Source organism: Lates calcarifer, linkage group LG9 (assembly GCF_001640805.2).
Source record: "Lates calcarifer isolate ASB-BC8 linkage group LG9, TLL_Latcal_v3, whole genome shotgun sequence".
Lineage (NCBI taxonomy): Eukaryota > Metazoa > Chordata > Actinopteri > Centropomidae > Lates > Lates calcarifer.
Window position 1 is genome coordinate 13,505,965 of NC_066841.1, and position 12,290 is coordinate 13,518,254.

General features: G+C 38.9%; 2 protein-coding genes across 3 annotated transcripts in view; one reads left to right on the plus strand and one right to left on the minus strand.

Annotated features, from left to right (window-relative positions):
* The window catches only part of shc3 (SHC (Src homology 2 domain containing) transforming protein 3), a 25,882-nt gene extending 22,889 nt beyond the window's left edge, over positions 1 to 2,993 (plus strand). The window contains exon 15 of the mRNA XM_051072928.1: positions 86 to 2,993. Within this exon, the coding sequence (XP_050928885.1) occupies positions 86 to 214 (129 nt within the window). The 3' untranslated portion in view covers positions 215 to 2,993. The remainder of the gene's footprint in view (positions 1 to 85) is intronic.
* Positions 2,909 to 6,774, minus strand: LOC108874039 (sphingosine 1-phosphate receptor 3). Of its 2 annotated transcripts, none has more exons than XM_018662400.2 (2): positions 6,501 to 6,774; positions 2,909 to 6,027 (listed from the first exon to the last, which is right to left on the minus strand). In XM_018662400.2, the coding sequence occupies exon 2, from the start codon at positions 5,939 to 5,941 to the stop codon at positions 4,796 to 4,798; it is 1,146 nt and encodes a 381-aa protein (XP_018517916.1). In that variant the 5' UTR covers positions 5,942 to 6,027; positions 6,501 to 6,774; the 3' UTR covers positions 2,909 to 4,795. The 2 variants fall into 2 exon arrangements, with proteins under 2 accessions (XP_018517916.1, XP_018517915.1); XM_018662399.2 differs by having other exon boundaries at positions 2,909 to 6,041.
* Positions 6,775 to 12,290: the final 5,516 nt, after the last annotated feature.

Consider the following 12,290-nt stretch of genomic DNA (forward strand, 5'->3'; position numbering starts at 1 on the left):
TGTGGATGTGTGAGTAGAAATGCATTATGTGAGTTTTCACTGCGAGAAAGAGACAGACTTATAACATCTTTTTGTCTTTTCAAAGGTACGGACAAAAGATCATGTATTTGACAGCATTAGCCACCTTATTGGTCATCACCGTGACAACAATCTGCCGATTGTGTCAGCCGGGAGTGAACTGTGTCTCCTACAGCCCGTCGGAAGGAAACAGTGATGCTTGCAATGCCTGATGGGAAATGGGAAGCTCTGAACAGTCTCTCCTACCATCCTAAAACTTGAAGCTGAAACATGAAGAGAAGATGTTTAAAGGCTCTATGCGCTGACAGTGTTTTTCGGAAAATTTGGCCCACAGTTACTTGACTGGAGGCACTGGAAGACGCAAGATTTGTTTAAGATAAAAATTATTTATAGAACTGTTATTATTTTGTTGTGATGACTGAAATGCTATATTTTTGAGAAGACATAGGTGCATTTGGACATACTATCTTGATTTGGTGTTTTAAAAGATAAAAAAAGACAATTGTTCTTGTAGTTTAGATGAAGTGCAAATCAAACCTCAAAGAGGTGTTAACAAGAGTATTTTAGAATAAAAACCTGAAATTTTAGTTTTGTCTGTCAAGCACAACCACATTTCTACGGGAAGCGTTGGCTAAGAGGTCGGAAACAAAAAGTTTGGACAACAAATGCTGTTTATAATGAATTACTTAGGGGAAAAAAAGTCCTTTAATCTCACCAATAGTGTGACCGCTCACTCAAGTAGTCACTATATGAAATCTGCTTTTATCGGGGATTAGAACTGAATGTGTTTTGCTTTGCAGTAGTCACAAAGTGTCGGGGTGCAAACAGACATCCTCCATAGTGCTGTCAATGGCTTTAAAGATAACCTTTTTTTTATAAAGTATTTTCTTGTGTCACAGTCGCATGACTTAAAATCAACTGTTCTTGTGGACATTGTTTGTAGACCTTGATACCCCTTTATTTGAAAGAGGTGCTTGTGTATGCTGACACTGTAAAATATTTATGCTTTTCAACCAGGGATTATTTCTGAATTGGTTTTCTCTGGATTCTTCTTTTAGGTGTGTAGTCAATGATTAGTTTTGGGGCTTGAGTCATGCAATGGATATTCTCACATTCTTAATGAACATTTTCGGCTTTTCTGTGAACTTTTAAAAGATATTATTAATATTATTATCATCATTATTATTTGAATGATCACAAATGAATAGCACAATCAGAAAGTTAGATCAGTTAGATCATCTGTGTCAGTTGTACCAAGACGAATTACCAGTGTGTTGAGATGTAATTTACACTTTTTACTTACAAGGCTTAATTAGACATATGTTGAGCACATACAGTGTGCACTCAATACAGAATACAAATACAAATACAGCTCAATATTAAATCACTTAGTGATGTTTAACAGATTTTGTTTCTCGGTGTGTTGATATCTCATGGCACTATATTGCCACTAGATGTCAGCACAGAAACACTTGTTTTCCCCTGTCAGTCACACTCACTTAAGTTCCCTTATTTTATCACTTACTAGTAGCAAATGATGCTATCTGGCTGTGTATTGCGTGAAGTACTACAGTACATGGGGAAATTCCAACTCTAAAAACAAAGTTTTCAACCATTATTGCTTGACAAGTCATAGTTAATTTGCATTTTGCAGTCCACTGTACACAGTTGTTCCTCTGAACAGTTTACAGTCTTTAGGCTGTTTTTGTAGAGTGGGAATCAAAATTTTGAAAAGGCCTCCAGAAAATAGTACACAGCAGTTCTGGCAACAGACTTTTTAAAATGCTCTCATCCTTACTATTGTCAGTACTCTGATGGATACCAAATGAATGGGGCATTGTATTTGATATGCACTGGACCACTTCAGTTGAACCAAAATCAGCATGTGTTCAATGAGTTTGACAAGACAGATGCAATGTAATATAACGTGCCTGTATTTTGCTGCAAGAGGGAGTGTACAGTACATGCATCTCACAACAACACACATTTAGCAAGGAGCAGTATCGGGAATTCTTATTTTTTTATCCGCCGGATCCATTTTTGGTTAAAGCCGATTAAGACTGTCCTTGATTCCTTGTGTCCCATGACCCAGTTTGCTTCTCAGGATTCCTTTGAGGAGAACACATGAGAGAGAGAAAGCCTAACATATTGGTATTCTTTTGAGGGAAAGGTGAGAAGAAAGGGTGCAAAGAATCACTTTTTGTTGTTGTTGTTTTTCCCATTAACTTCTGACGTAATCTCATAAAATCTAGTATCTTGGGAGATGGAGTAATGCGCTAAATTTTTTTGAAAAGCACTACGCTAATGTAAAGAATTATTTTGAGATCTGCATTTGTTTCTGAAAAGCTAATTTGTAGAATCACGTTGGCGAAATGTGCCATGTTTTGAACAAAGCGTGTGTGTGTGTGTATATATATATATATATACACACACACACACATACACATACATACATAATACACAACAACTCCATACTTGAATCTCTCTGATGATAAGCTGTGTGGCATAAAGAAATTACACAACAAAACACGCTGGGATACAAATAAGAACATGGCTTCTTTCCAGATTTTCTGTTGATGAAAATGTGCCTTTTATTTGTACAAATGGTGTTTTTATTTCTCTTTCTCTCTCTCTCTTCAAAGTGCAATAGCTGATCTTCAATGGGGCATGCCTGTTCACTAGAGGTTGTGTTTTGCCCTGCTGCGTGTTGCTGCTTGAGACTACTGTTTTCTCTCTCTATCTCTGTCTCTTTATCTCCCTCTCTATTATATATTATAAATGTATCATTTCCAGACTAAGTATAAATCTTTGAGGGGACTCACACAGAAACTCACTATTTTGGAACAGGTACAGAAAAAAATGGAAATAAAAACAAAGAAACAAGTCCAAATGATGTTTACAGATTTAATCTTTTGGTTGTATGGTTTATCATTATTCTGTATGACTGTTGGCAATAAAACCGTGAATGTGTAGAATCTCTTTGTTATGTTCTATAATAACTAATAACACATTTCATTTTATGGTAGATGCAGCATTTAGACAGTCACCACTATTTGGTCTAAAATCTTAAAGGGTTGGTTCATCCAAATTTTCTTCTCTTGCTTCCACGGTATCTAGTTTAGTTTGTCCAGATTTGTTTTTGGTACTGAAAGCACTGAAAACAAGATTTAGTACATCCATAAACAGTGCCCTTGTTATTGTGGATAATCCACAGAACAAAAAGTTCCCATGAAAACTGTTCACAGTGAGGTATGTGAATTATCCCTAGTAACAGGGCTGCTGTTTCTGGAAACAGATGTTGCTGTTCAATTTTCCAAATATCATTTTAATGCTGTGTGCACCACAAACGCAGTTCGGTTCCCCTCAGATGTATTGTAGTGGCAGCAGAAATCAGGATGTTGCCAAACCTTGACATGCAAAATGAAAACTATGTGCATGACTAGATACCATTAGAAATAACTGAAGAATGTGTTTATTTGTAATTTTGGTGAACCAGCCCTTTTAGTCATTTTCTCAGGGGTATGAGGAAGGCACTACACATAAAATAAGGCAGAAGTGTGCTCTCTACTGGCCAAATGAGGCGATCAAGGTGAATCATCCTTACACAGTATTTTTTACTTTTTGTTTACTTCATTGTGTCAAAGCTAATATATTTGCTTCATATAAACAGCTGCACCTAGTTAACTACTACTAAATCACATGCAGCATTCACATGCTTGTTTCTTCAGTTTACCAGCTACATGCTTTTAAAATTGATGCAAAACTTCAATCAGATCAAAAACACCAGATAAAAACATACAAAGACGCACTCATAACATTTAAAAATTTCTCACTTAAAGATGAGGATTGAGGATATTCTGTATTGAACATGCAGCATATTGTGAAAATATCTGTTCAGCACTACCATTATAAACCAGCAGATGGAGCCCTTGTATGGGTAAAAACTAATGCTGTAACATGAACCACATCAGATATATTAATTCTCTGTGCAGTGGTAACACATGCATTTTGAACATGATGCTACTGATGTAATGACAAGGGTAGCATGTCTGACTCTTCAAAGTGTGTTTTTTTTTTAAAATCTCAAATACACTATTTACACTGCAGTTTTCATTACAGCTACACAGTCTTCTGTATTATTACTGAGTGAATACAAAAGTTACAGAATAGACTGCATAGAATAATAAATAACTTCAACTGTTTATCATTACACTTATAACTGTCTACAATCATTCTTCATTACATTGTTTTTGCAGCACTATAATTGCACTTTTTTATTAGTTGCAGGTGTTTTTTCATTTCTTATCTGTCTTAGATGGTCACATCTGTAACCACAGAGGTAAACGTTCTTTTTTCTGTCAAGGGTAAGAGCACCATTCATTCGCATCAATCATTAATCATCATTGTCCTGCAAAAAACATGTATCTTTAAAACATCAGCTCTTCACGAGCGCAGTGTGTTGTTTTAAGCTTTGTGACAATGCAGTTTTTCACAACTACATTTGGAAATACATGGTTCTTGTGCAACAGTGATGAAATTTGACATTTTAATGAGCCTTCCTGTTAAGGATGATGCAGATATATCAAGATTAAAGCACAAGGGAGAAACTGCTGTCCTGCAGCCAGGCCTCATTCAAGAAATCCTTTGTTCTAGATCAGTCAAAACACACATTCCTTTTCATCATTTCTGTCCACTGTGACCACTGCACAGGCCCGTGAGCATATAGAGTATTAAGACTACCCTCACCTTCATACAGTGGATTGCTTGATCCCTTCTTTCAGTTTTTCCTGTCACTCTTGACAACAGCCTGGGCGGCCCCTCCTGCCACCACTGAGACCTCGCCATGGGACACGTCCTGCTCCTGCTCCTTCTCTGACTCCGTCTGCCTGGAGCCCTGCTGGTTCTGGTTGGGGTTGTTTTGGCTGCTCCACGACTTGCTCCTGCTGCGGCTGGGCTCCAGAGACTGCCTGTTCCCGCTGCCATTTACGGAAGCCTTCCCCCTGTAGCAGATGCCACACACCAGACCCAGGAAGGCCCGTCTCATCTCCCGACTGGCCAGAGTGTAAATTATTGGGTTCATGGCAGAGTTGAGCACAGCCACCGCAATGAACCAGTCAGCCTTGTAGAGGATGGGGCAGTGTTGCCCACATGCCACATCCACCAAAAGCAGGACGAAGATGGGTGTCCAGCAGGCGATGAAGACCCCAACCACAATGATGACGGTGCGCAGCAGGGACATGGCATGCTCAGAGTTGCTGTGCTTGCTCACCTTTCGGCTGCTGGACTTAACCAGGATGTAGATGCGGGCGTAAAGGATTGACATGGCCAAGAGCAAAAGCATGAAAACTGTGATACAGAAAGCTACATATTTCTTGGTGTAGAGAGGGAGGACTATGGAGCAGTCTGGGAGGTTGTCCAGGCAGTTCCAGCCCAGAATAGGCAGAGCTCCAAGAGATATGGCAATCAGCCAGCAGGTCCCTATGAGCAGAAACACTCTGTAGTTCTTGTTGGCGTCATAAGGCCTCATTTTGATCATAGTCAGGTGTCTTTCTATGGCAATAGCCAGGAGACTGAAAATGGACGCACCAAGTGCCACGAACATGCTGCCCTCTCTGACAAACCAGAGAGCAGGTGAGAGCTGCAGGGTCTTCTCTCCTGACAACAGCAGATTGACCAGGTAAGCGACCCCAGCCAGCAGGTCGCACAGCGCCAGGTTGCCGATGAAGTAGTACATGCGGTTGTGGAACCTGTGGTTTCTCCATATGGCCACCAGCACGGTGAGGTTCTCCAGTACAATGAAGCTGCATATGATCAGGAAAACGACGGTCTTGGTGTCCACGGCGCCGGTGCTCGTGTCAACGCTGGGCCGGTGGTCCAGCTTTCCTGTGTAGTTGTAGTGGAGGTATATCTGAGAGTTGACCATCTTCAAAGACAGCTGCTGACGGCTGCTGACACTGGATGTCAGAAGTGAGCAGGGGAGTCCAGTGTCAGCAGATCCACTGTGTTCAACTGCAGGGGAAGAGCTGAGGAACATGAGTGTTGTTACAGAAAGCAGCCAATTTATTGTTCACAGCGTTATCATTATCTGGTAATACATCAGTTCATGGTTCTGCCTCATGGATTTAAACTAAATAATCTAGTTTTCCCATTTCATATGAGAATAACATATTATTAGGTCTAGAACACAGCCACAGAAAAATACAGGAAATTAAAATACAGGAAACCTGTGGTCTACTTAAAAACATTATGATGCTGTTTGTTTACATAGCAATCTTGGACCATTTCCCAAAATGCAAAACCACAGAGTCTCGGTTAAGCCTGCAAATTAGTCTTTATCTGGCCTTTTCAGACATGACAATCAGTATCATTTTGAATTATATGCTGTAGAAATTTCACTGACAGTACAAGGTAAAGGTAATCTGCCTAATAGACCCGATTCAAGCCGTCTCATTTGCCCAAATGACAGCCTTAATACAACTTACCGTGGGATGCTCGCGGTTCAGGTTTACTTGGAAGTTAAACCGCCTCTGAGGAACACACATTTCATTGCTGAGTGCTCGATTCTCCGTATTTCCAAAATTTGGTAAAGAGCTTTAATTCCGTCTCGCTCACTCAGTGAAAGAGAGCAGCTCCACATCTTTTGCTGATCTCTAAACTACGGAGTTTTTTCGACAGTTGGCTGGAAGTCACACCCCTCCCTCCCCTCTTTAACCCGGACAGGGGGAGCAGAGAGGCTGAGGCGGCTGCTTTCTGAAGGGTCAGTTCAATTCATGCAGCGAATGAAAACCAGGAGGTATGTGGAAACTCATGACGCTTTTAAAGATATGTTGCAGTAATTCATTCTCATCGTATTTGTCCCAGACAAGAATATGTTAGGTATTATAGGTATTGTGCAGTACTTTTTAAAATATAAAATGTATACGTTATCTTTCAGTATTAGAGTATAATTCATTTGATTCTATTTTAATATAAAATACGTTTTTATTACTTTATTTCCTCAAGTTTTGTCATTTATTGACATAAATATGAGTGGAAAGTGGGTTTATTGACGCTGTTTTTGTTCCTTTGGTTTAAAAGCGTTTGAGTCGGTGAATGAGACTAATTTAAGATATAGTTAGCTTCGAATATTTAATTTATTAATTTAATTTAATTAATTTAAGAGTAAGTCAAGCTAACTAGCTTCTCCGCATTTCAAGCTAACTAGCTTGAATTAATTTAGCTAGCATAAGTTAATTTAGCGTACTAGCTAGCTGGCTAGACAGAGACAGATAAAGACACAAAAGACGGAAAAAAAATAGACAAATGGAAACTTGCAGCTGGAAAGCCACATACATTGCAAAAAATAAATTAGGTAAGAAACGAAATACAAAGAACTGTCCACAAATAAAAACAAGAAAAACTGAACTGAAAATAAGAACTGAACTAAAAACAGGACCCTAAACTACCACTGAGTGCACAGTAATATTATGTCCAAAGTTGAAGCAAATGTCATATGAATACAACAAAAGCCTTCTCTCTGCAGAGGTCATTAAGAGCTAACTTAACTTAGAGAAAGCAACTTACTACTACATCTGTAGTAGCAGATTTTACATTTTCCCCACTGTGTTTCTACTTGACATTGGAGACCAAAAGGAGAAAGAGAAAGCATACATTATGCTGTAAGAGTTTAGGTCAAGATGACTGCAGCTCATACTTTGTTCTGGTCTTTCTGTCATGACCTCATATCCAGGAAGGATGGGCAGGGCTAGCAGCGAGAAGAGGGACTCAGAGCGTCTGAGAAGCAGAAAGAGTGATGATGACTCTTTAAAATAGATGTGATGAGGTTAAATCTAAACAGTGGCAATTTTAAGACTTCCCTGACTTCAACTATAATGAACAAAATGTGGCTAAAACAATAAACTTCACTTCCAAACACAGTTCTTTCTTCAGCTTGCACCAAGAATAATTGAGTCATGAGCATTGTGCTCTGCCTGTGTGCACTAGGAATATGACTCAAGTACAAAGAATCTTTACTTTATACCGTGCCACACATTTAGCTGCTTGCAATTTTCCCCAAACGAAGCACATACTGTACTGTATTTCAGACCAAATCATTAAATAGTAGATGTCTTCCAGTGTCTGTGGTTATTAACCCAGAGGAATGTTCTGTGTGGTTGAATAAACAGCTGTGGTGTGGCATTGGTCCCTTAGCATTGTTATAGTCACAATTCTCAGTCATTTCCTGCAGGTCGCTCTCTGCCAGCAGCAATGGGAAAATCTCAGGGAAAAAGCTAAATAGTTACTCTGGACCCACAGCAAATCTGGGACCAATCACAGAGTGGGTATACGTAAAGGCAGCTGGATTAACAGACCGGGAACATGGTTGGAAAAACCTTGGGTTTTTCAGCAAACTACAGTGATGTGGGGCTCGCATCTGCATTTACATAAACTTTGGGCCAAATATGAAACCATCAGCAAGTACAAACCCATAATATGTGGTTAGAGTGAGTCTATGTCTATGTGTATTCATAGACTACTGAAGAGGAACATGGGTGGAGGGTTTTCACTTTTGCAGGACCACCCTCACTAAGATGTTACTTTGCAGGCAGCCGCTTCTTTGGTTTAAGTGAGGCTGAATTTTCCTGTCATGTCTGTCAGCAGGATGGTAATTAATGTTCTCTATAGGTGTTATTTTCCAGCATCGGGAGCTGCACGTCACCCTCTAAATCATCAATGCACCATATGTGTGATTTCCTGCTATTATGATGCTATATCATTTAAGTATAATCCTACATGCTGCAACCAGTCATTTGAAAATACTGTACAATATAACCTTCCTTCCCTCAGAGTGGCTGGCCCCACAGCTGGTAAAGCCATTCCTCAGGGAAAGTTTCCACTGCTCAACTAGAGCCCTGGAACTTATACAGTATACAGTTTCTGTGTGACACTATTAGTGGTTGGAAGAAGTATTCACATCCTTTATTTAAGCAAAAGTAGCAATACCACACTGTTGAACTACTCTCTTACAAGTAAGTCCTGCACTAAAATTCTAAAAAAAAAAAAAAAAAAAAGTACACAGTATTGTCAATAAGACATGTTTAAGAATTAAAAGTAGAAGTACTAATCATGCAGCAGAAAGTCTCCTGTCAGTGGCGTATTATTTTACTTTACATAATTATTACCAATTAATTATTACCAATACATTAACATGTAAGTTAGCAAAGCTGGAGCTATAACCCGTACTATTTGAGTATTCAAATCTATAACAATGACTGATATGACTAATCATATGTTTTGTATGAAAAGCCTTGCTATAATCTGCAAGGTAATTAACATTTACAACTGTGAAGTAAATGTAGTGGAATAAAAGGTACTTAGTTTTGACCACTTGAAATTGTAAGATGCTGACATTGAAAAATAAAATAATACCATAGAGACTGAAGATAGAACGGATTCAACTCAGAAAAATGGTCTTTTCTCTCATTTAAATAGGTTTGGACAGGGTCTGCTTACTATCTAGATGTAGATATAGAGCATTTAACTACTAACTCTTGACTCAGGTGATAAACATATCAAAAATTCATTATTATTCATAATGCAATATAAAAGCAGGACACACTTAACAAGTCCCCACATATATAAAGTATACTAAGGACATTCATAATTGATTATAATGCAGTTTATTTGACTGCTAACATAATAGCCTCTCATTCAAAGCAGAGAACTAATGGTTAAATGAGAATGGCCGGATAGAATAAAGATAAGGACCCTGTGCTTTAGTACTATAAGCACATTACAAAATCTATTTGGCCAGCATCAGTGTAGCCATTACTTTGCCGGGGTTTGCCTTGTTCTAGCTCTCAACCCTTCATTAGAGTGCAAGAGCTGGGGTCAAAGCCGTGGGCAGTGGGCACATCCATGTGCAATTACATGAAAACCCTGCCTTTAATTTCACCCTCGCCATTTTGAGGCAAAAACACACCCCGTGAGTCTGGGCTATAAATCTGAGGCGGAGTGTCCCCTCCTGCCCTGTGGCTTTGTGGCAGCAGTATTTCTAGGCACGGCGGTCTGTTGCATGCAACTTAACAGAACAAGGCCTCTGAGACATTTCTGAGGCATAATTTAAGCTGTGGCACAGTTTAGTCTAGATTTGCCAACTTTAGAAGGCCACACATACAGAAATAGGTCTTATGTTCTGTCATTTCCTTTTGCTTCAGGGATATTTAGTGCTCTTACCTTTAGTTCTTTCAGCGTTAAGTGCAGCGCTTTTAATTTTCCATTTAATTTATTTCCAGCTGAGAGATTAATCGGATGGTTTTATTGAGGTTCTGCCAATGAGCCTGACTTCAATAATACTACAGTGGCTCTTCAACAGACTATCCAGTGTCAAACTGGCTGACATTTCCATACGAGCATAAATTTAATGGACTGAAATCACTTAACACTGAACATGGAAAAAAACCCAGAAGCCACAGTTTTTCTGTAGTAGACTCATTTTGAGGGCTTCCGTGATAATTGTATGGTTTCCAGCCAAGGTTACTGCCTGGTCTGCTGCATGTGAGCACACATAATATTTTCCCCACCTCCACATATATACATACAGTTTAATATATAAAATTTACACCTAATGCAGCCAGTCAAAAAGTGGACATTTATAAATTTCATGCAAAGAGTTTTTTCTGTATCTTTGAAATTATTCTAAAGATAAATAGTAAGCATTTGTTGTACCACTGTCTAATGAGGTGCCCTTTATGGAGAGCTTATATGTTATAATTAATGGCTTTATTAATGCCTAATAAATGATTTACTAATTCTGTATAGATCTGTTTAATCTTCAAAGTGACAAGTGACATTACTGACTTGTAATAGGGAGAATAGTGCCTCTGTCATTCCCATTCCATGCCCCAAATGCCTGTTGTATGTTTTATGTAACTTTGGTGATGAACTTTGGTACTATCTCCCATGAGAGGTGCCTAACTGAGACAGCAGCTTAAACTCGCAAGTTCAAGAGAAATGAGGACTTGGAAGTCATTAAAAACCAGCATTCATCTCTGACATCCAGTAAGAACTGAAAATATCAGGAATTCTTAAACAGACTTTTGGTTCGAGCAGCCAGGGGTTATGAGGAATATACACTGTTCGACTGTGTTTTGTGAGTCAGAACTCTGGTTGAGCGATTGATAGGTTTTGTTTTCAGTATGTCAAAACCGCATAACTGCTCAGACTTGGAGCCTAACATAATTTATCACCACTTGAGGCTGCCGAGGCTGCTGTCGCTTAGCAAAGTTACATTTTGTTGTGAAAAATGTGAACTGTACTTAAATGTGAAAAACAAATGCATTCAAAACTGACTAAAGCATTGTTAAGTAGCTGTTACTAAAGCTATCACTTAAGATGCACTAATGGAAAGTGGTATCTCTTCCATTCACTCTAGACCATGACTCTGTACATTTAATTCCTCTTGTATCATGATCATCATCTTGAGCTAATAAAACTTACAGGGAGGAGGTCATTCTCAGTAAAGATGTATATTTCAGGAATTCAGTGATTACATCTTACAGGCTGAACTCCCAAAACCAAAAGGGTAGTTTGATTGGTCCTTCAGTGTCCGACAGATTTTGAGACCTCTTAGAAGTGCTGTGTATTATAAATGCAACTCATGGTATAAACATTAACACTGTCTCAACCTTTATGTTGAGACCACTACAAATCAGCTGCATTAGGTAGCAAGCAAAGCCACTTCCTTCTCCTTTTGTTGAGTACAGTTGCATCGGCCTTGCAGACAGTTAATGTGAGTGTGCAGCAATAAGTCCTTTTATCAGGAGGTTGAGCTTTTGCAATGCTTTTCTCAGGCCCATTAGGTCTACAGCACTCAGAGCTTGTTGTATTGATGTGCAGCAGTCATTGGTCATTTCCTGACTTACTGCTGAATGGGTGGCTATTATATTGTCATTAACCAGAGAGGAGTCTGGAGTCTGTGGAGTACAGGGCAAAGTTCATAGATGGCCCCTAATATCATGGTTAGCCATGTACGATCTTTCACTCATTTTCTTTTCACCACATCCTATCCATTTCATGTGTTTATGTTTTGAAAACAATATCCAGCATAATAAAAACAATAAAAGAAAGTAGTTTAAGAAGAGAATTGAACATTTCAAACCTTAGTTCAATTATTCAATTCTTTAATCAAGTCATTCAAATTTGTTAGAAAACGTACTGCACTTTCCTCTGCAGTCTTTGCTGATGCAGAGAAAATTTCTCATCATTACAAACCACAAAAATGTTTCATGTTG